General features: G+C 37.9%; 1 protein-coding gene across 1 annotated transcript in view; it reads right to left on the minus strand.

Annotated features, from left to right (window-relative positions):
- The window catches only part of GUCY2C (guanylate cyclase 2C), a 71,403-nt gene that overhangs the window by 13,144 nt on the left and 33,110 nt on the right, over window positions 1–25,149 (minus strand). The window contains exons 11-20 of the mRNA XM_088796549.1: window positions 21,089–21,170; window positions 18,077–18,182; window positions 14,810–14,872; window positions 14,120–14,191; window positions 13,549–13,653; window positions 11,027–11,113; window positions 7,833–7,965; window positions 5,480–5,617; window positions 4,621–4,709; window positions 2,271–2,362 (exon numbers count right to left, since the gene is read on the minus strand). Coding sequence (XP_088652675.1) covers window positions 2,271–2,362; window positions 4,621–4,709; window positions 5,480–5,617; window positions 7,833–7,965; window positions 11,027–11,113; window positions 13,549–13,653; window positions 14,120–14,191; window positions 14,810–14,872; window positions 18,077–18,182; window positions 21,089–21,170 — 967 coding nt within the window. The remainder of the gene's footprint in view (window positions 1–2,270; window positions 2,363–4,620; window positions 4,710–5,479; window positions 5,618–7,832; window positions 7,966–11,026; window positions 11,114–13,548; window positions 13,654–14,119; window positions 14,192–14,809; window positions 14,873–18,076; window positions 18,183–21,088; window positions 21,171–25,149) is intronic.

Raw genomic sequence — 25,149 nt, forward strand, 5'->3', positions numbered from 1 at the left:
ATTAAACCTCAGGGAAGATCAAAGAAATAGAAATAAGATTAATTAAAAAAAAAAAAAAACTAAAACAAATGTTGGAACAACAGCAAGCAATGTAGGTAAGAAGGAAGAAAAATATACAGTACAACCTTCCTGGAGGGCAATCTGGTAAAATGTGTCATATACTTTAAGAATACACGTACCAATCAGCCCATCAATTCTACTTCTAAGAATTATCCTAAGGAAACAATCATGAATATGCTGAAAGTTAACTACAAAGAAAGTCACAACATTCTTTACAACAGCAAACATTTGAAAATAATCTAAATGCGTTACAAAAAACTAGTGAAATATTATGATACAATGGAATAGTAATGTATCATTGAATATGAATTAGAATAGTTGAACATACAGAAAGATACTACCTTTATATCGCTCAGTGAAAAAAATCAGTTCATAAAACAGAAAAAATTATAATCTCATTTTTAGCTTTTGAAAACTGGTGGTCATCTACTAACAAACGTGTGATGTTTTTACTTTCTTGTTTGTTTATTCATTTTCCAAAATTTTAATAATAATTTGCAATAAAGGGGAAAATATTTTTTAAAAAAAGGCTCTGGAGGTGGTAAATGGAAGCGTAAGAACAGGACCAAGAAAAGCAAAGTAGAGTCTTATATTATCTCCTAAGAATGGAAAGCCAGGGTCCTGAAGCAAAAAACATAACTCTGGATTATTGTGTTAGACCAAGGACACTTAGATGAGATGCCAGCTTTCTGTGACACTGGGACATAGGACAAGGCTTGGGGCAGAGCTGGGTCAGAGGCACAGTGACGTCCTGTAGAGTCGTGAGGATCCAAGATAGTATTCATAAGCTATATGGCACAATTGAAAGGGCCGAACAAATCTTAGCATTTCATTACCACAACAACGATTATAAATTACCACTTCTGTGCTCAAGAAGATGGACTACGTCATAATCCCCTGGAGTGGGGAGGGGATTTCTGTTAAAAATTCAGTACAATTCTGAGTCGTATCACAGACTTACATGACTGGAAACTGCTAGGTTTGGGATTAAGAAACAGAATTTTTAAACAAGTTCCCCAGGAGATTCTTACTTGAAACCACTAGTATAGAGTCTAGTTGGGAGAACGGGTGAGGGAGCAGGTGTAAGGGATGAAGATAGATTATCTTACTCATGATGAATTGATTCAGTTAAAACTGTTTCCTCAACCGTGGCTTGCATATTTTAATTACCAAGGAGCTATTAAAACTCCTGATGCCAGCCTGCTTCCCAGATCAATTACATCAGACTTTCTAGGGTAGAATATCAGGGGCCCAGTTTATCTTCAAGAGTTTACATTTCATCTGTCACACTTACAATCTCATCTGCTCTTAGTAACAGGTTTGTGAAGGAATGAAAAATAGGCAAGAATTCAATTGCTTATTATTTCCTGTTCCTTTGCCCCAAATGACAGTTTAAATCTACCAAATCAATGACCACACTTTCATTAACTTCACTCTACCTCATCTCCAGCCCTGGGCTTTTAGCCTCTTTATGACTACATGAGAACTACAAAAAATTAGAGCTGGAAGGAATTGTAGAAATGATCTTATTCAGTCCGATCTCACTAATAAGAAAATTGACACCCAATTAGGGTAAGAGTTTCGCCCAATGCCCCCACAGCAAACTATTATTAGATTCTACTCTAGAAACTGGATCTCCTAACTCTTACTCCAATGTTATTTTTCTCACTCTCTACTATATCTAACAGAAAACGTGAGAAATCTAGAATTCAATCTTACTGGATAATTGTGTTATTTTTTTTTTTTTTTATCCTGAATTATAATCTGATTCATGCCTGAAGTCTTAAGTACCTAGGGCCAAAGTTGCTGATCTTTTTAAGATTAAAGAATTTTAAGAAACTTACTGATCTTAGGAATTATCCAGGGACTTTACAGATTCCCAGAACCGATACTAGACTTCTAAATCCTAATTACCTGCAGAAGTATCAGGGAACTATATTTTTAACAGACACATTTATGATTAGTTAGAATATAGCTTTTAGTCAGGCAAGTTTTGCCCTTGAGTATTTAACTTTTCAAGTGATTATTTCCCTGAGAAAATGGTCTGTTAGTCTCCATATCATTTAATTAAAATTTTTTTTGGGGGGGGACAGGTGTTGCAGTCTGGGGTTTTTTCATTAGAATAGGCACTCTCACTCTTAGGTGCCACTGAATGTCAACTGTTATTAGAAAAATCTGAAATCAGAGAAAGTAAAAAATTTCAGCAATACCCAAATATCTTGGCCAGTGTACTCTCAATTTTCTTGAAATCTGGTCTCTTTTCTGGATCTTCCTCCCAGCAGGATTTTACAAGTAGATACACCTGGAAGAAAGAAGGGGTAAATAAGCTAAGGGTGGTGGTGGTGTCCTATTCTAGTATCTTCCATGACGGGAGTAATTAAGGCAGGGAATATTTTTAAAACATCTCAACTCTGACAATGAGGGTGAGATGCCCCAGTTATCTGCAGTGTGTCTTGCCACACGCACTGCCTTCCCTACGTCCTTACCTTAGGCCCTGAAATAATGAAAAGGGTAATACTGACCTGGACAAGGCTGGATTGATGGGAGAGACAAAATGCTTCACAGGCATGTGCAGGATGTATGTTGGGGAGGGCAAGAAATAGTTGGCTTCAGTGACTATGAGACAGTGACCATAAACACCAGGAAGGCTTTTCGGCAGCAATTCCTAACTGTGACGAATAGCAGAATTGCCTGGGGACGCTTTACAAAATTTCTCTTGCCAGAGGCCCCACCTCCGGACCAATTCTGACTTAATTGGTTTGTGAAGGGGCCTTAGCAGGGCTCCCAGATTTAGCAAATAAAATTACAGGACTCCCAGTTAAATTTGAATTTCAGATAAACAATGAATAATTGCTTTAGCGTAAGTATGCCCCAAATGTTGCATGGGTAAAGGACAATAATATATAATAATTATTATATATCAGTATGTAATATTTATTATAATATATAACACATGATAATTATAATACAATTATAATTATATTATTATGATATAAAATTACATAAAATAATATAATAATTATTATATATATATAGTTAATACGAATATATAAGAGAAGTGAGGAAGGGGAGGTTCAGACGGAGAGACACGAGGGAGCCCGTGGAAACATCATCTCGTTTGCTATCACTTGTTTGCAGCTTTTGTTGGATCAAAAAGCATGGTGAAAACCATTTGTTTTATATAAAGTTTGTTCTTCACTCTGGCCCAAAATAGGGTTGCAAATGGTACTAGATGCAATCCCTGCCCCCGTTCTTTGACTTAACAAGTTAAGTCCCTGGGGAAGACTAGACGGGTGGTCTAGCTGCTGGTTGCCTATATTCACCACCAAAGGCTGCCCCTGCCTTGGTACATGATGTGCTGATGGCCTTAGGGAGGAATGGGCAGGAGCAACTGACAAATAGGCTGATACAGCACCACCGAGTGGTACAGAAGGTGCTTTCGTGGCATTGCCAAGTCATCGCAGTTCAGGCCTGTATTCTATTGGAACCAGCTACTAGTGAAGAAATCTTACTCCTGATTTCCAGTTCCAGAATCATCCAACTACATGAGTGAAAAAGTTTTAAGCAACATGTGGATATACTCAGACGAAAAAGGAGCGTTTGAGAAGGGATATGCTGAAGTGTGGGGAGGAATCTCAGGATCCAGAAAAGCCAGGGAGAAAAAAGGAATGAGGAGAAGAGCAGTGCAGGAGCAGTTCTATTTCATGGGGCTAACATGGGGCTACCATGTGCCTTTAATCATGGGGCTACCATGGGCCTTTCATGTTGGAAAAAAAGAGAGAGAGAAGAGGAAAGGTGAAAATGGCCCATTGGCTTTAAAGGCCTTTGTGAGGAATTACAAAAAAAAAAAAAAAAAAAAAAAATTAAGCCAATGCAGAAAGAAAGGCTCTATTTCCTTCAGAGGAAGGATAAAAGGAGTGAAGGTACACTTCCCTATGGTTTCTAGATGTCAGCATATTTATTGTTTTAATCAGTAGGTAGTATTTTTAAGGCTAATGAGTGTATCACATGGGTCTTGCTCTTTTTGCTCCTAAAAATTGAAAATGTGATGTGTATTTAAGGAGCCAGATCTTTCTTAAGTTGGGAGAGGTGGAAAAGGACAGGGGAGGGTGGCAGCTGATAATGGCTCCCAAAGATATGTCCGTGTCCTAAACCCTGGAACCTGTGGATGTTATCTTACTTGGAAAAAGGGTCTTTGCAAATGTAGTTAAGGATCTTGAGATGGAGAAATTATTCTGGGTTAATTTGTGGGCCTGAATGCAATCATATATATCCTTATATAAGAGGGAAGTAGAGAAAGATTAGACAGACAGAAGAGGAGCAGAGAATGTGACCACGGAGGCAAAGAGTGGAGTGTTGTGGACAGAAGCGAAGAAATGTCAGCCACCAAAGACACTTCTGGAAGAAACAAGAAATAGATTTCCCAGAGAGCCCTGGAGGGGGTGTGACCTTGCTGACATTTTATTTCAGACCTCTGGCCTCCAGAACTGTAAGCAAATAAATTTCTGTTGTTTTAACCAATTTTGGGGTAATTTGTTACAGGAGTCCAAAGAAACTCACTTCCAGCTCTTTTTCCTCTGCTGTTTCCAGGAACAGATCTGGGCGGAAGGGTTTCATTCCGTTGGAATTCTCTACTCTGAAAATCTTCTCTGATGGGATGAGAAGAATTCAAATTATGAGAAGGAATGTTAGCAGCAGCCGGACTCTGACCTGGTTCACTGGCCTTGGATGGGTGCCCACTGTTGCAAAGCCTCGCCAGCACTCCACAGATGCAGGCTGAATGAATGAGCCACCAGGTTAAGGGGTCTCATAGCCACTTATGCCCAGGAGGCGACCTTAAGTTGAGGCTCTGAACCCTATAAAACTCAACTCAGATACCACTGCCTTCAGCAGGCTTCCTCTGACCAAGACTCTGGCCTGTTCTCCCTACATCCCTTAGTCCCTTCCTCCTCCCAGACAGTTCAGAGCTGGCACACGAGCTCAGGAAGCCAGGATTGAATGAATGGAATGAAATATTCCCCCCTCCACCCCAATCCCAGGACATGTGACAAAACCTATAGCTCTTAGTAAGACTAAAATATGCATGTTGTCCCACTTGATTGATTTAGTTCAGGTGTTAAACTGATACATGACTGGAATCAGAAGGAAAGAGGGAAATGTTAAGAGGAAGATCCTTTCATGATAACACTGACCGTAGGGCCAGCTGGCAGTGGCATATTGTCTAATGCTTTTCAGAACACTCTAACATTCACACTGTCGTTTAATCCTTCGAAACCCCCTGTGAAATGTGTAATGCAGATATGCCATCACTTTTGCAGATGAAGGACAGAGATGTGGTGACACCGATTAGGATCTCCATCAGCCTAGGATGCAGGTTGGCTGGCTCTGGAGGGGGCGCACGAAGGAGTCAGACTCTTACCATTTTGGTCCCGGCAGCTCAGCGTGTAGAAGGTCTCTTTCCGCAGGATGATCTCCTGTGCGATGATCCCGTAGCTGTATACATCTCCTTTCTGAGAGATGTTGGCTTGGCGGAGATGCTCTGGGGCTGTCCACAGGTCTGTGCACACAGTGTGGAGATGGCCGAGTTCAGGGGTGAGACGCCCATAGGTCTCCAACCTGCTTTCATTCTTTAAGTCCCTACCCCACGCACCCTGAATAGCAGTGGCCTTGAATTGATATGGTCTCAGGCTTTTGAGGAGTTTATGCTAATAATGGTGATAAGCGTAGAACACTTAAAACACACACTTCCCATTTAAGCTGACTATGTAATGCCAGGATTTGGGTGAAGCCATAGGGCAATGTCTTTTCTAAAATGACTCAAATCATAGCTGTGAACACTCTCAAGGTCTGCCTGGAATAGCACCTCGTGTATAGAAGAGCTCGTAAAGATTTGTGGGATGAATACAGGAGAACATGTGAGGCTGAGGATTTAACAGCTGTGGGACATACAGTGTAAACTATGAAAGCCTTGATAAATACTAAAAATATTTATATAGTTTTATATAATATAAACTATATTTATATATTTTATATACTATAAAATACATATTTTTATATAATATAAAACATATATTTACTGAAAATAAAGATGGCACATTTAAACCAAGAGACTATCAGTGGACATTTTTCAGGTGTGACATACTGGCAGCCTCCAAGTTAGCGATTGCTCACAAATGTGTTTTCTTTGGTTCCCACAGTATTCTTTTAAAGATAATGCATACAATTTACTCCCATTTTACTGCTGTGTCTGCTACTCCCCTAGCTTTCCTGCTAGTCCACTTCTCACAAGTGAAGTAAGCGGTTCTGTGTCTGGCTCCTCTAGACACTTGGGTTTCTGACCCCTAGCACAGATTCCCTTTAGTAATAACAGGGCCATACAGCTGGTTTTCCTCCAACATCCCTTGGAAGTTTTCCACGATCACCTAGCTCCATGTGAACTTTTTGAGGTTTCTATCTTCAGCAGTTTCAATGCAAAAAAAATCTATAGATTCACGTTGTTAGGTACAGTGATAGGCTTATGATGAGAAACATTTTCCTCATTTGGTTTGCCATCCAAATTCATTGCTTTTTTGAATTGATGCCTTGTGAATGTATGTGACTTGTGATTCATGTACCACTGATCCTAATGGTTTGGGGTTGTAGGAAAGGTAAATAGATCTACTTATGCTAAAATTTCAAATAACCGACAGCATAAGTACGTAGGTATAACTGAATGATGTTTAGGAGGATAGAATTTGACCTGCCATTCATCTGACTTTGTGTCGTGGTGAGCCATCTAATGAAGGAGATTTGTTTTACTACATGATGAATCATGCTTGGCACACAGTAGGTCTTCAACAAGCATTTACTGGATTGAGTCTAGCTAGCATGCTTGACATGACTGAAGAAGCAAGGTCAGAATTGTATTTTTTTATTTTGTTAAGGAAAACTAAAGGATTGCAAAATAGAAATAGAATTCACTGTCTGGATCTAGGTGGCATTTTGAGGCATAAATGAGTGCTAGATTTCTGAGGCTGTTTAACCCCAAATTATAGTAAAGAATGGGTAAACGTTCAACAGGAAAAGTTCTTTATACTTTACAAATCTTTTTTTTTTTTTTTTTTTTTTTTTCTTTTTGGAACTTTATCACAATCCTAAAATAGATAAGGGTATATTTTACTGATGAGAGTTTTTTTCTTATCATTATCATTTCGTATCATTATCACAGATAAATGGATGATGTCTACAATTTGGAAATGGGTCTTCTGCCTTGCTCTGTCTTCTTGGGCAAATCTCTTCACCTCTCTGAACCTCAATTCTGTCTTTTAGAGAGGAAGAGCGTTAGACGAGATGATTTCTGAGGTCTCTTACTGCTCTACTCCACTTTTTCACTCAGTTCTGCTTCCACAAGCTAATAAGTTCTTCCTGATTTCTCAATGCTATCAAGGGGACACATAGATGAAGGAAATCCATATTCGTTCAACTCTAGAAGCACTGGTCTTTGGGCTAAAGTTCCCATATCACCAAAATTACACTAGCGTTTTTAAGCAAGGAATTAGTGTTAGGAAATTCATTCACTAGGATTATGTTTTTTGCTCACATGATCAATTGCCTGGTTGAGAACTGACAAGGGTGAAGCGCTGGAGAATGAGCTAGCTATTGCCTCTTGTGGCTCCTAGTAGTAATTTTCTGATCCATATCACTATGTCCTGAGCACCTTGTGTGGATTTGTGATAAAATTTAAAAAAAAAAAAAATAGTGGGAAACTGGTAAACATTTCATTAATTACAGACCTTTTTTGGGAGGTAAAATGGAATTGCAGCCAAAATCAGTGATCTTCACCACCATTCTACTGTCTACCACACAGTTGGTGGATTTCAGGCGACCGTGGAGTTCTGTCTTACTGGAGTGTAGATATGACATCCCCTGTAATTTTTAGGTGACAAGAAAACAAAGAGATAAGACACTGCTGCTTGATTACTTTAAAGAAATGACATTTTGAAATCATTTCAGCATGTCAATAGACTCATACCATTAAATTTTAAATTTAGTTCTATTAACTTTACTTAAAAATATTGTTAAGGCACTAATATTTGCCTAAGCACTGCGTCTATTTAGGTGACACAGTAAAAGGCAAATGTCTAAAGACTCAGGTTAAGTAGTTACATAAAACAAAGGGTTGATCCTTTTTTTTTTTTTTTAAGTGCTTTAGCTTACCAGTTATTTGGTCTGTGATTTTGGGTATGTCTGGTCCTCTGCTACCTCCATTCAAAAATACGCATAATAAGATGATATGATACTATATTTAGAGAACCCTAAAGACTCCACCAAGAAACTATTAGAGCTGATAGATGAATTTAGTAAAGTAGCAGGATACAAAATTAATATTCAGAAATCAGTTGCATTTGTATATACCAATAATAAAACATCAGAAGGAGAAATTAAAAAAGCAATTCCGTTTACAATTGCTCCAAAGACTATAAAATACCTGGGAATAAATTTAACCAAAGAAGTAAAAGATCTGTACTCAGAAAATTATAAGACACTGAAGAAAGAAATGAAAGAAGATACAAATAGATGGAAACACATACCATGTTCATGGATAGGAAGAATTAATATAGTTAAAATGTCCATACTGCCTAAGGCAATATATATATTCAACGCAATTCCTATCAAACTACCAACGACATTTTTCACAGAAATAGAACATATAATCCTAAAATTTATATGGGATAACAAAAGACCCCGGATATCTTCAACAATCTTGAGAAATAAGAACAAAGTGGGAGGTATAACAATACCTGACTTCAAATTATACTACAAGGCTACAGTAATCAAAACAGCATGGTACTGGCATAAAAACAGACCCATAGATCAATGGAACAGAATAGAGAGTCCAGAAATAAATCCATGCCTATATGGCCACTTAATCTATGACAATGGAAGCAAGAATGTACGGTGGGGTAAAGACAGTCTATTCAATAAATGGTGCTGGGAAACTTGGACAGACACATGCAAAAAGATGAAGCTGGATCACCTCCTTACACCACATACAAAAATAAATTCAAAATGGCTTAAAGATTTAAATGTAAGATCTGAAACCATAAAATTCCTAGAAGAAAATATAGGAAGAAACTTCACAGACATTACCCGGAGTAAGATTTTTACTGATATATCCCCTCGCGCGAGGCAAGTAAGAGGAAAAATAAACATGTGGGATTACATCAAACTAAAAAGCTTTTTCACAGCAAAGGAAACCATCAATAAAACAAAAAGGGATCCTACTGATTGGGAAAAGATATTTGCCAATGATATATCTGATAAGGGGTTAATATCACAAATTTATAAAAAACTCACTCAACTCAACTCCAAAAAAACAAACAACCCAATTAAAAAATGGGCAGAGGACATGAAGAGACATTTCTCTAAAAAGGACACACAGATGGCAAACAGACATATGAAGAAATGTTCAACCTCACTAACCATTAGAGAAATGCAAATAAAAACCACAATGAGATACCACCTCACCCCAGTCAGGATGGCTATCATCAATAAATCAACAAACAACAAGTGCTGGCGTGGATGCGGAGAAAAGGGAACGCTGGTGCACTGTTGGTGGGAATGCAGATTGGTGCAGCCACTATGGAAAACAGTTTGGAGATATCTCAAAAATCTGAAAATGGAACTACCTTATGATCCAGCAATCCCACTCCTAGGTATCTATCCGCAGAAATCCAAAACTCCAATTCAAAAATCTTTATGCACTCCTATGTTTATTGCAGCACTATATACAATAGCCAAGACCTGGAAACAACCGAAATGCCCATCAGTAGATGACTGGATTAAGAAACTGTGGTACATTTATACAATGGAGTATTACGCAGCCATAAAGAAGAAAGAAATCTTACCATTTGCAACAACATGGATGGACCTAGAGAACATTATGTTAAGTGAAATAAGTCAGAAAGAGAAACACAAATACCATATGATCTCACTTATATGTGGAATCTAAAGAAAAGAATAAGTGAATGAACTAATCAGAAACAGTTTTGGAAACATGGAGGAAAAACTGAGGGTTGCTAGATGGGCAGGGGGGTGGGGATAAGGGGAAGGTGAGAGGTTTTGGGAACGTACAGAGGGATAGTGGATGGGGGGAGGGGGGTTCACACAGTGTGAGGGATATAAATGATAAATGTCTAAGTTTTGCTTTGTCTTGTGCACCTGAAACTAATTAATAAAAAAAAAAAAAAAAAAATACGCATAATAAGGCCTTGCCTTTCTGAAGGGAGGGCCTAAGCTAGATTAGTTCCTAAAATTTAATGGCTTTCCTCCTATTTTGAAAGGGACAGCCCGTTTTTTGTCTGGTGTGCTTCCCTCAGGTGGCCAGAAGTGTCATTGCAGAAATTGTTTTCAGCTTGGATCGCAGGAGTGAAATGTGGCTACAAATAGGGTTATGTAACATTTTTCAAACTGATTCTAACCCTGTATGACTTTCAGGTGATTTAAGCCTGTATCAAAGAGCTCATTCTGCGGACCCACTCTTCATTCTTGAATGAGGCCCTGGTTACTGGTATCCACTTCCTTTCTCATCATGTCTGGGAATATAAATGTCCAAATTTATTATTGCCTCGTGCAAGATGGTTGCCTGTCCTTAATATTTTCTTTGAAGATTCAGTTGTTTTTCCCTGCAGCTTTATATGATTGATTTCCAGCAAGTCTGTGAATATGTGTGCCTCGATCCCAGAGTAGAAAGAATATAATAATCAGAATAATAAGAGCCTTTGTTGAACACTTACTTGCACCAGGCCTTATGTGAAGCATATGTGTTATTTCATAAAATACTCACAACAACACTATGACATAGGTACTATTTTATTATTATTATTTTACAGATGAAGAAACCAATGCACCAAGTGGAATCGTTTGCTAGATCTGTTTTCCTATATTTAATTTTCATAAATGTCTTTGGTGTTTATAGGTCTCTTACCTTAGCAATGTCATACAAAACAGAGATCTTAAACTCCCAATCCATGAAAGTACCATCAGGGTAGGAAATTGTGTCATTTAAAACTTCCTGAACAGGAGAAAAAAGAAAGGAAGAAAATGAGTTGTCACAAGGAGGGATATTATATAGAGACTATTACAAGCAAATAATGATCTTCTAATCCTGTGGCCTTGGACTCAGGAACAAATTGGAACTCCATTGTCCTGGCTTTCCTGAACAGACGTTGTTTTTTTTTCTTACCTAAGAAACATTAGGTGGCTATCACCACAAGGAAACACCCATAGTAACCTACCTGATAGGGGTGAAGGAATGAGAGGACACCTGCCTGGAGAGTGGGCTGGTGAGGCTGACCCACAAGTCTTTGGGCTAAAGGTCCCATATCACCAAAATTACACTAGTGTTTTTAAGCAAGGAATTAGTGTTAGGAAATTCATTCACTAGGATTATGTTTTTTGCTCACATGATCAATTGCATCTGTTAGCTTTATAACGCTAAGGTTTTTTTTTTGTTTTAAGTTTACTAAGTCCTCTTTCAATAAGACAGAGTTCTTGGATTTTGTGTGAACTCTATGACCTAGAATTTTGAACTCACTATTTTAACATGGTGATGGTTCTAACAAGAGACACTTAATGCTCCTGTGGTCTTTCTCCTTGGACCTTTTGATATGATGCATTAAAGTAGTATTTTTTCCCTTCATAGAATTAACTACATCTTATTGTACTGTGCTCCTTATATACAACTGGCTTCAAGTTACTAGTACTCTATATGTTTTCCATCAATATTCATAAATATAGTCTTTAATCATGTTTTATTATTAACTTTATGTGAGCTTTGAATGTTAAATTAATTTTGACGTTCATGTTTTTCCTTAACTTTAGAACAGTATTTATATAGACACTGAGAATTATTTATTGAAGTTTAGAATTAAGCCAAATCTGGATTTATTTGTAATGACATTACAATTTTTTCTATTGTTATTGGCCTACTTTTGTTTTAACTATTTGAGTCAGATTGTCCTGATTATTTTGCTTCTGAAATTTTTCCTTTTTTGATTTTATAATTTAATAATCATGAAGTATTCTTTCACAACTGAAAGCATCTTTTTCATAGCTTTATTTTTTTATTACCACTTTTGTGTATTTTTGTTTGTTTCAAAACTTTATTATGAGAGGCTTACATGCTTTATAGTTTAAAAAACTCATGAGTGCATTTTAAAATTCTACCTGTTTTATAGTGATTGAATTTTGAAAATTTCCTTTCCTTAGGCCATAGTTATTCTTCCAAATTTTGTATTGAATATTTAGATTACTTTTTTTTTGTAAAAGAGAGAGTAGCATTTAGGGCTATGACCTTCGTCTTTGAAGATAGATTTGAGTTTATGCCGCACATTTTGAAAGCTAGTATTCATGTCTTTTTATTGAAACTTATTGAAAAATTAAAAATTTCTAAGTGAGTAGTTTACATTTAAAAAATTATTTTTAAATTTTGTTGAATTATGAATCGCTGGACCTCTTTAAAGCTGCTGCTTCCCCCAATCTTAGGATTCTGGCTATGTGATGGGGAAGAATATTGAGGTTATTAAGAGATACTGGATCTGAAAATAGCACAAAGGCAGGGGGCCCACACATCTGGGTTTGCTTGAGGTCAGTTGCAGTTTATGCCTGCTGTTCCAACACAATTATTATAGTACCCTCTTTCACTCTCAAAGTATCCTGATAAATTATATGGTCACCTTCCCAAATGTATTTAAAAGGCTGAAAGCCCTCATAACACATGCCCAGAAACTGCACAAGGTAAGGTTCAAATATTTCAGTGCTCCTTGAAGCAACTGTCCTCAATTCCTTCCTCCTCCCATGCTTTCCCCATTCAGTCCTCTTTCTGCTTCACACCTGACTTTGTTTCTTGTACATGATTGTTTCTTGTATATGCCTGCCCTTCTGAACTAGTTAATGATTTGATATTCCTAGCTCGATGCTTGGTTCTTCCCAGGAACTTGACTTAGTCCTGTCTCACTTTCTCTTTCTGCTTTGGACTTGCTCAATCAGAATACCTGACCCCATCTGGCAAATACCTGGGCCATCCTCAATCCCTCACAAAGGAAAGGGCAGTAGGAATTTAGACAGTAGCAGAACCAGGACTCATGAATGAGTCTCCTAATGTTTATTTGGTGCTATCATAATGACCATCCATTTTTCTTTGAATACAAATGCAAGTGTGCAAGTAAAATAAAATGAATTTAGGTGTAATCTATCGTTTTTCCACATCTGTTCTCTGTTTCTCAAGTCTATGCTCTGGAATATTTTTGTTGGTTGGTTGGTTTAAGATATAATAGGACCAATTGACAAAACCTGAGTGATCTAGTTTAGTAACATATGGAACTACCAACTTTTCCTGATAACTCTCTGATATTATTTCACTGGGCAAACATCTAATGTTTCTATTAGATTTTTTTTTTTCCATATGGTTGACCAGTCAGGAAATCGGAAATGATCGTTGTTCCTTACCCGGAGAGATCCTCTCTCGCAGTATTCTGTCACCCCAAAGATCATGCTATCAAGCTTCACGGTCCCGTAGAACTTGGTTAGGTTGTAATAGTCAATCTCCAGCAACTAAGAAAACATGTTTATTTATAAAGCAAATCAGCCAGAAAGGAGTATCAGAGTGAAAATTAATATGCTATTAAAACAAACCATATTTCAAATCTTTGGGAAGATGTATTGCTCTTTGTACAGTGGAACGTCAGTACATTTCTTATTACACATTGTATTACATCTTACTAAACAGTCTTTCTTTTGTCAGCAAGGGGACTTAATTACAAACCTGACTACTCTCAAATAATATCAGGACCATTTTGTAGGACATGCTAGTAGACTTCCAACATGTTTTACACCATCAAACATCACTCTTCAACATCTTTTGGTAGAATTTTCAACAAGTATAGCAACCCGTTTCTTGACCTGAGGGCACCTCTGTCAGAATCCCCAATAATGCCTTGCTAAACCACGGACCTCAGTGCTTACGGAAAATGGAGTGAAGCTATTTCTCACTTAAAAGTTTCAAGCAAAGGACACATACCTTGTTCAATTCTATCTTCTGTTTCTCTGTGAAATTGCCATCATTGTGCATGAGATCCTTTAGAATTACTCTCTGCAAAGATTAATTGAATTAAGAAGATAATGTAGCATGACTGTGCATATTATAATAATTTGTGTATCTATCTTCCCACTATACTGTAAGCTCTTGAGAGTGACAGTATTTTGTTGATGTTTTTATCTCTGATGCCTAGTACCTGGGATGTGAGAGGCTCAGGTTTGAATGTTTCTTTAAGAATGACTAAATGAAAGGAAGGAAGAAAGTTAGGAAAGAAGGGAAGGAAGAAAGGAAGGAAAGAAGGAGGGAAAGGAGGAAGGGAGATACATACAAAGCCCCATGAAGAGCTGTCATATTCCCACTGCAAAGAGCCAAATATAATAGTAGGGTTGTGTGGACTGCTCTGAATCTCTTTTATTTCTCATTTTGTTTCCTATACTCCACCCCTCTTAAAAATTCTATGTGGCCTTTAATTTTCCCAGGATTGTGAGTTTTGTAACCCTTGAAGCAGAGCCCTTCTCATCCTTGTGAAAGGCTTGGAGAACAGCCTCTGGAAGCAACTCAGGCACCCACTCCCACTGCCAACATCAGAAGTGAGGCAACCATGAGTCACAAGGCCCAGAACATACCTGTAACTGAGAGTTCAGAGAAGCAGGGGAGACTATACTTACTTACCTTTTTGTCATATTTGCACTGTCGTAGTCTCTGAATTGTGTCTCGTCTCTTGTCATCATCGATCTGCACAAGAAAAGACTAATTATTCCAGAAGCTTCACATCTTATTCCATCCACCGCCAGTCAAAGGCTAAGAGACTCTGCCAGGTGGGGTGTATCTGTTGTTCGCTCACAGCACAGTAGGCACGCTCCCAGAAAAACTGCTACAATGGACTTGTTTCCCTCAATACTGGTCTTTCCTCTACACCAAAGTATCTTCTTTCTAGGTAGCTACCACTGTCATGCTTAACTGGGTTTTCCTCCCTTCCTCTTAGGTTCTATTTTTTCCTCCCTTCTTCATGTGGTCTACTTTAGCCATGGATTTTCTTTGCTTCCTTCTCCTCCTGCTCCCCTTCTATTGGGAATCATGCAGATGCTCTTACAGCATGTTCCCCTAAGAGCATCTGTATGTAGCCTGTAGCTACATACTTGTAGGGGAACATGTTGCACATTTGAATTGCAAACTCATGCCTAAGGGCCCAAATAGCAATGCAAGCTAAGACACAGGGCCAGATGTCTGAGGGGGGAAGCCCCATCAGTTCTGGGTGCAGGCTAGAGGTGCTAGATCATCTGCTGTGTCAAGAGAAGCTGGTAATATGGATTTTTCTGTGCCATTCCAAGATTTTTGTATTTGGCAGTTCATTTTAAAAGATGGTAAATATTACTATGCTGTACTCCTGAAACTAATATAAAATAATATTGATTGTCAATAATTATTGAAAAATGAATAATTATAACAGTAAAAACCAAAAACGCTGGTAAATATTGAAACACACACACACACACACACACACACACACACACACACACACACACTTGCAGGTCAAAAATAGCTTTTGGTCTGCCAGACTTCAGGTCAAAATGCAGAAAGAAGGTTGAGAACTACTGTCTCTTTCAATTTGACTCTCATGAAAACCTGTGATAATATTGGCTAAATTTTACCTCTTAGGGACACTTTGAAATGTGAGTGAAATAAATTATGTCAAGTCGCAAGTACAATGTCTGGTACAATGCAGATGAATAAATGTCAGTTTTCTTCCCTTCTCCTTTTTTTTTTTTCCATTTTACAAATGAAGCACAAAAGGGACCAATGACACTAAATGTCACATGAGCATGTATCAGAACCTGATCTTGCCTTCTTGTCCAGTTTTGTTTTTATTGTCTCAGGCCTCAGGTGATTTACACTATTTGAACCTCAGTACCTTATCTGGGTAACCCTAACTCATAGGGATACTTAGGGATCAATTGAGACAAAATTTGTGAAATTTTCTTGCCAACGACAGCGTTTTATCCTCAAATGAGTTACCATCATCCTTATCATTTTCTTCTGTCAAACTCCACCCCTTTGGTTTCTTGACTTCTTTCTTTGTCTGGCTACTTTGGCTTTCTGACCCTTTCTGTCTGAGTACAGGGATGTGTGACTATGTCATCTCGTCCCTTAGTCTTGCTTCCTTATCTCTGCCATCAGTGAGTCTGGCTGGGTGGCATCTTCCTCTCTTGCTGACTTTGGCTGCCCTTCCTGAAGACCTTCCTTACAGCCAATTCCTGGCCTGCCTGCTCCCCAGACTGTCTGACACTCAGAGTAACAATGACTCCTCATATTCTGAATCACTTCTAGCTTCCCTCCTTTTTGTTTACTGTCCCAAAGACCTATTCCTGAGCCCAGTGAGTAGTTAATTGATGGATTAACTCATTAAAAAGTCTGTAATGTCTGACAAGATATCTCTGGGGTTATATATCTAGGAATGTTTATATTTTAAGAAGACACACAGAGACATAATAATTTAGGCTTAATCCAAAAGAACAAATATGAAATATGGGGTTTATGAGGTAGTGGAGAAAGCGTGTGAGGAATGGAACCATGGCTGGGCTTGGACAGAGGTGGACCACGTGGGAGCCCAGCTTGGTGTGTACTAGAGGTGGGGAGCATTCACTCCTTTTAAAGTTCTCCTTTCCCGTTTCTAGATAAAGTCAATTAGTCATTTAGTTCAACAAATTCTTCCTTGGGAAATCCAATAGTCTTATGGTCATTTACACCTTACTGTGAATTTCCAAAAGATCAACATCACCCTGACATTTACCTGTGATAGAAGTCTTTGTGAATAGCATGTTTATGTGTGAGGTCCAGAATGCAACAGGACGGTCACTTTAGAGCGTGAGGGCATTTCTGGAGGAAAGGAACCCTGAGTCCATGTACAGCTATGCGGGATCTGAGCCATTCGAGCGTAGCATGCAGGGCCTGGTGCGGAGTGCCGAGAGCTGGCAGAGAGGCTCCGAGGGCAGCACTGACCCATGCTGCAATTTTACTTTTGCTGGTTTTAGGCAGGGAGGCATCTCAAGTCACACTGTCCTATCTTATTGTCTTGGCCCCACTAATTCCTTCATGTGGAGGTTCTGGGTGTCCATCTCCTCTTAGTATTCTTTGGTATAAAAACTTTGATAAGAATATGGTATATGGTAGATGTTAAAATCTTAGGCTTAATAATTAAACTAGGTTCAAATCACAGCCGTGTTCTTGAAATTCTAGCCCTGTCATCTCACAGGGTTCAGGGGAAGCTGAAAGGGGTCACTGCACCTGGCATATAAGAAGCACTCAGTAAGTGTGAACTCTTATAATTTGCAGTAATATTCCTCACTAGCTGTATGTGACCCTGTGCTGTTTCTTAACCCTTTGTCCTTCAGTTTTCTCATCAGCAAAGTTATGATGACAAAGGTCAACTCATGAATTCCTTGTGAGGAATAGACAAGACAACATACAGCGTTGACGGTGGCAAATGAAAGTGAGTTGCTATTACTGGCTGCTGCTGCTATTTCCTGGCTGAGGGAGAACGTGGGCAAATACCAGCAGCGGCCTCTTCTTCAGCAATGAGCAAGATAAGTCATAGGTCCTTGTATGGGTAGATCAGTAGCCAAGGTTTAGGGGAGCTCAAATGCCCTACCCATTCCTACATCCCTTCCGTGACAGATTCTCAGTGTTCTGTGCATTTCTCTTCTGGGCCAGATGCGAAGAGTGAGTGACACACCATACCTCAGCCTCCATTGAAGTGTTCTTTGGATCAATTAGGTGATACTTAGGGCAATAGAGAATCGAGGGAAAAACAGGAAGCTGAGAATTAGAAAACATGGGAGCCTTGGCACATTTCCTAGCACGCTACCAATGTCTTGTCAAATGCCTGGCAAGTTGCACCAGCTCTAGATAGAATTCTTCAACAGGTAAGGCATGCCTTACCTTCAGGCTAACATGGTTGGTCTCATTGGTCTCCAGAGGAAAGATATTTTCAGGAGGAATGTGAGACCATTTTTTCTGGCGACGTTCGTTTTCTTTTTTATATTTTCTGTGAAAGGAATAGAACCAGTCAATAGGTTTTTATTAGTGTTCATGCAATTCAGCTGGGAGAAATTTAGAACTCTGATATTCTCAAGTAGATATGTGGTGAGTAAGGCTAGTCCAATAGTGTAACTCTACGTTCTCCACTCTGCTGGGTGCTGGCAATTAGTGTACTTGCAAGGATTTCTGATGGCCTTTTATATTCTTTTTTCCCCTTTTTGTTTCACTTTCTCAGGTCCTTCACTAAGACAGTCAGTCCTTCATTGTAATAAAGAACTTGAACTGATGACTTGGAAAGAGTGAGTGAAAAAAAGAGGATAGAAAAATATTTTATACTAATAATCTTGACAGGCACAAATGTTCATTTTTAGACCACCAGAGAATACACCAGATTCCTAAATAAGTCAGTTCCTCTAATGCATCTGTGCCTTAAAATATATGTATAAAGGAAATACAAAAGCACAGAGAAATTGTAACAACATACATTCCATATTCTAAATGTCAAAATTTTGTAATTGTTTCCACCATAAAATAGGAATAAAGTAGAATTCTTGGGTTGTAGAAGATGCATACTTTCAAATTTACAGATATTGCCAAATTTCTTCCCCAAGTACCCTCCCATTATGAGAATTCCTGTTTCCTCCATATTCTTAACATTTGCTATTGTTAAACATGTTTTATACCATTATGATGTGTGTGAAATGGTATTTAATTGTTGCTTTGCACTTTATTTTCTTGATTACTAGAGAGATTATGTATCTTTTCAAATATTTTCTAGCTGTTTTATAGAATGTATAGAATTATATAGAATTGTCTATTCATAATTTTGCCTGTTTTTTTTCTACGGCACTGTCTTTTCCTTATTAACCAATATGAGTTCCTTATATAGGCTACAAAACAAATCTGTTGTCCTGTTATGTGTTAGAAATACCTTCTTCTAGTTTGTTTACTCTAACTTTGTGGTATATGTTATTATGGCCATGGTTATATTTTTTTCTTTTATGACTTTTTTATCTTGACTGAGAAATGCTTTCCAAACCTGAGATCATAAAGTCATTTTTTATTCATTTTATCTAAGTTTTGAAGTTTGGTTTTCACATTTAGGTCCTTATCTATTTAAAACTCCCTATGGAATGGACTTCATCGTTCTGCATAGTTTCAGGTAGGGTTTCAATTTCATTTTTTTCATGTTGAAAGTTTACTGCCCAACATCATTTCCCAAGTGACTTGTACTGTCACCTCTATCATATTCTAAGTTCTCATGTTTGCTTGTGTCTGCTTCTAGAATCTATTAATATATTCTTTTACATAGACCTATTTGCATGTCCAGGAGTGTGCCTTTGCTTGTGGTCATTTGACAAACCCCGACTCACCTTCTCAAGGTTATTCATGATGTCTTCCTTAAAGTCCCTTAAGCAGAAATGATTATTCTCTTTCTATGCTTCCATCTAACTGAGTAATCCTCTACTAAATACATATAAAATAGCTCATTATTGACCAATAATTATGACCCTAAAACCTGGAGGAAAGTAGGGTGACTGTTAAGGCCTTGAAGGCTCCCAGACTTTCATTTCTGTACCCCAGGAAACTCTTGGGACCTAACAGAGCCAACTGTCATTCATACTGAATTAGGGGATGCCATAAACTGTTCACTGCTTTTCTTATAGAGGCTGTTGTAACAGAAAACCATGAGAGTAACCTCTGTCTCCCAGAACTCCTCATGCTCTTGCCGTTAAGATGCCCTATCTCTACTTCCCATGCTTAGAGAATATGGAAAATGCCCATTTCCACCTGTAACTGTCTCTTACCTTGTGATTTATTCCATCTTGAGCTGATACCCATTCAGGCTTGGTTTCTAGGTCACATCTGTGACCTTACTATTGACTGGCTCTACTCTCCCCAAATTTTGGTTTCTGCTCACCCTCACCTAAATGGTCACTACACACCATAGATCATCTTCTATATTTCTAAGCATCACAGAATTACAAGAGCCTTTAGACTGAAGAGAATAACCTACTTCCTTTCCTGGAGAAAACTTTCACTGACATGCAACAGGCTGGACACTCACTATGAGAAAGTATAGTGACATAGATCAAAGCATGTGACATATAGAGAAAATTGTTGTGTGGTTTGGTTAGGAAATGATCCTGATAATATAATAGGACAGAAAGTTCTGTGTGTGTAACATACACAGTTAGGATGTAGTGTGGTATTCATTAATTCATTTATATCTTCAACAAATACCTCTGAGTATACACTATGTTTCTGGCACTGTGCTAGACACTTCACATGTCCAAGTTGAGTAGAAGAATCATGGAACTGATGGTCAGGAGGCCTGAGTTCTAGTTTTGGCCCGACACACTACCTAGGGATGTGATTCTAGACCAGCCCTTTGGCTTTCGGGGCCTCTCTTTCCCCATGCTAATAGGAAGTTTGGAATAGATGATTTCTAAAGCCTCTTCCAGCATGAACATTGTGCAATATAGAGACTTTGAAATTTCCCACAATATACCAATAAAGCAGCAAAAATAACTATTTCCACTTATAAAATAACTGTTATATGGTAGTCGGTATACATACCTTATTTCAACTCCTTACAACAGTCCAGATGACGATAATAAAGCCAAGTAACATGCTTAAGTTGCTAAGTAATAAGCTTAAGACCACACAGCTGAAAGTCCCAGAACTGAGATTTGAGTTCAGGTGTCTCTGATTCCAAAGCTCTAATCTATCCGTCCAATAATACTCTGTCCTTGATATCATCTTTGATGTAGAATGCCTTCATGAGCTTAGAGCTGTCTAGAAGCCTCTTGGTGAACACACGTTATCATCTACAGACATTAGACCTCTCTCTCTCTCCCTCTCCCCAACTCTGAATGATGAGCACAGCAGGACACAGGGGGTGATAGGTACCTCAACACCAGGAGAGCAATGACCAGGAGCAGGACCATAGTTCCCGCGAGAGTAAAGACAGCGATCATCAGGATTGGAGGTCCTGTTTCTGAAAAGACAGTGAAAAATGCATTAGTAAGGATCTTTGAAAAGAGATTAAAAGCATTTCAAAGACTGTAGTTATATAATGTAATTTGAGGAAGGGGAAAGGGAGAGACTTCTTAAATTTTTTTCTCCGTCATTCGTCTCTTCATTGAAAATATAGGTCCTATGTCCTTGGTCTCTGAAGAAAACTGTGTGGAAAGTGCCCAGGGGAAGTGGTTTAATTTCAGCTCTTCTTATAGTCTGTATGTCTCATTTCTTTCTTATGGGAATTGTCCAATGTTACAAGACATTAAATAGCTTTCAGCACACAAATAATTTTGGTGGTGGAAGCCTACCAGGTGTCCTTGAAACCAATATACCTAAGGTGAATTCAAAGAGGAAGAAAGAGACAAGCATTTTTTAAAACAGAGCACAGATCAGAAGAAAAATAAGTCAGATTGGAATGCTAAATTACAGTGTTGCCTGCGGGTCCTTTTCAAGCTCTACTAGGTCATTGTGGGAAGTCAATGAAGAATGTAAGTGATTTTATTTATTAGAATACTGGTACGTGGGTGCAGTTTTGTAGATGGGGTACTTTGAGAGGCTTACAGAAGAGTAAGTGGAATCCAGGAAAATGTGGATCCAACCCAAAGAAATACTGAAGCAGAATCTGAGTATGCAGAGGAATAATCCTAGATTGAGAAGGACAACAATACTATGAGAAACTCATGGTTCATTTAAGCCACAGTGGGTCTCTATTCGACTAGGAAGTTAGTGGGCTCAAGAAGAAAAAATAGAATGAATTCCAAGCAATAGAGTGTGTAAGAAGCTGGATGATAATAGCAATTTGGTAAAAGAGACATGTTTCTTCTTATAGAAAAAAATAAGAGATCCAAACAAAAACTCTAGGGGAAAATGTTCAAGGAAGGCATAGTCTAAAAATGAAACAAAGTACAATTTTGCCTGATTTTGAGAATTTGGAGTTTTTTAAAAAAAGTTATTTGCTCTTTTTGTGGTGTGTGTGGTACAAAGGGATGTTAGAGTTATATAGAAAAAAGTGTTATCATGGCATGCTACTGAGCTTCATACAAATAATAATAATGAAAATATTTATTAGTTTCCAACTGACAGAATCAACTTATAGGTAAATGACAGAGAGCTTCATTATGGTTACTAAACATATATTATCAGCCCTGACCAAAAAAAAAAAAAAAAGAATTTGGGAGTTAGGAAGGAGTTAGAAGAAAGGATAGGGACACTAACATCTTCATCTTACAAAGTTGGGAAGCAAGAAGTTTCATATACAGTTGATAGAACAACACTAGACTCTCATACATATTAATTAATTAAAATTACAAAGGTACCCAATGAATGTACTGACAAAAAGAGATAACTAAATTAAAAAGAAGTTAGAGAAAAGTAGCATTAGAGAAGATGAACTAAATTTCCATTTAACAATGCAAAAAATAAACAGATAACTTCTAAAGCTTATAAATCAAGAAATGTACACACACCATTTAGAAATATGCAAAGAACTGACTGAGAGACTAGGGATTCACAGAGGCATAATAGAAAATATTCACTTTCCATTATGAATATTTCTACCATTGGATTTTAAATCATGTGCATGAATTTTTCTTCACTAAAAATATAATTAATAAAGGTGTCTCTGGAGAGACGAGAGATTTCAGGACCTCCTTATTCAAGTAGCATCTCTGGGTAAAAAGGTGAAGGGATTAAGAAGTACAAATTGGTAGTTACAAAATAGTCATGGGGATGTAAAGTAAAGCATAGGGAACATAGTCAGTCATATTGTAATGACTATGTATGGTGTCAGAAGTGTACTAGACTTACCAAGGTGATCACTTCGTAAGTTATATAAATGTCTAATCACTCTGTTGTACAGCTGAAATTAATATAATATTGTATGTCAATTGTAATTGAAAGATAAACAAATTATTTAAAAAATAAGAAGATTTAAATCAATTTTTAATCTAGCATTTTTTATTGTTTTAGAAGGAATGTGATTCAGGATATTTAGCTCAACATGTTCTTGGCAATGGAGTTTGAGCAATATTCTCTTTAAGGGATTCCTAAAAGCAGGAACTATATATGAGTACGAACACATATCGCATCTAACACAATGCTGGGCACATCATAGTAGCTAGTCAACTGTCCGCAAGGTGTCTCCCCTCTCCCTTCTTCCTTCATCCTTCATGTCGGAATCACCCTTCACTCTCAGACTAATTCATTTAACAAATATTTATTAAACACCTGCCTTTACCATGATACTAAGTGCTGGAAGGTTCAGGTAAGATAATATTTCCTCCTGAAAGCCAAAACAAAAAAACAACAACACAAAAAGCATAGCACCTCAACACCTAACACTGTTCTCTCTCATGGCACCAAAATATAGACCCTTGAGGGCTTGGTCCATGTCTTACTTGTTCATCCTGGTATCTTTAGCATCCAGCAGAAGACCTCGTCCCTGGTAATGTATCAATAAATAATGGTGGAATAAATAAATGATCGAAAAAAAAAAATTGGCCCTGCTAATGTCACTGTCTGAGAAGAGGTAAGGAAAAAATGCCCAAATGTGTAAATAAGTTTATATTAAAAAACAACAACAAAAGACTCTTATGCCTTTAGACTTATCTCACACGTCACATGTATTTTTAAACTGTATTTATTTCATCACATTATGTCCTTCTAATGAACTAACTTTTTTTTTTTTTTTTGAGTTAGAGGGTTTGGCTTGGGGTTAATATTGTAGCACCTTTCTATTAGGGGTTAATTGGAAGGATTGATGCTTTGCTAACATATGACTTTGCCTCTGCTTAGTATCATGTTTTTGGTAAGGGGAAACTTGTAACAGTGAAAGCATGAGCTCTGGATTTCTAGTCTCATCAGGACAGAAACAAATTATTAGTAACTTGGAGTTAATAGCATTAATAGCATCGTGGGCACATCTGACTTTAGTCAATTCTGTTTATTACTATAATCACCATTTCCATCACCACCACCATTACCACTACCTCCACTCTCATATCCCCAACCCCACACAGAAAACAAAAGTGAGTGTAAGAAATGCAGTTTCAACAAGGTAGGTGATTCTACTCATTCATCTCCTAAAATTACACATCCCCTGGACTAGAACATGAATTGGAGGGAATATGGGGGACTCCTATCTGTGGGTCCTCAGCCCATCTCATTTCCTGTCTGCTTCCCACAGTGTAAACATCTCACTGCTCTAAATATAATTATGGTATTTAAGTATACCATATACTATATAATATAGTAATTCTGAATTCAACATACTTTTTAGTTTTGCTTATTAGATAAGTCACAGGCTCACATTAGTTCTAAGGCTAAGCTTCTGCTGCCTTCTGGTGGCTGCTGTAGTTATCACATTCTATTTAATGTAATTCACAGTGAATGCAGACTGAGTGTATAACCCCAAGGTCATATGACATGATACTTAGAAAGAAACTTGGGATCAGTTAACAAATCTACTGAATTAAAAGAGGAAGATACTCCTACTTAAAGAAGTAAATTGATTAAAATTAACACTGCATAGATTAGTGTTGACTTCCTTTCTTCCTTCCTTCTTTCCTTCCTTCCCCTTCCTTCCTTCCTTCGTTCCTTCTCTTCTTTCCTTCTTTCCTTCCTTTCTTCCCTGCCTCCCTCCCTCCCCCCCTCCCTCCCTCCCTCCCTTCCTTCCTTCCTTCCTTCCTTCCTTCCAAGGCACTGTGTTGGGACAAGAAAATATAAGTAAAGAATGGAACGCACACACATAGTATATGGTATAAAAAGATGTGTAAACAAGTAAGTGGGATATAAGTACTGCGCTAGAAGTCTGGTAGGATAAGGGCAAGCTCAATAATCTCCTGCGAGTCTAAGAAAAAGCTTAGGAAAGGTGAACTCTGAGTTAAATACTGAGAGTGAGTGGTTGTTTAGCTGTTGCATGGGAGTGTGGTAAATTTTAGTCAGAGGGAGGA

This window comes from Rhinolophus sinicus, chromosome 1 (genome assembly GCF_057876585.1).
Source record: "Rhinolophus sinicus isolate RSI-liver-muscle chromosome 1, RSI-T2T, whole genome shotgun sequence".
NCBI classification, from domain to species: domain Eukaryota; kingdom Metazoa; phylum Chordata; class Mammalia; order Chiroptera; family Rhinolophidae; genus Rhinolophus; species Rhinolophus sinicus.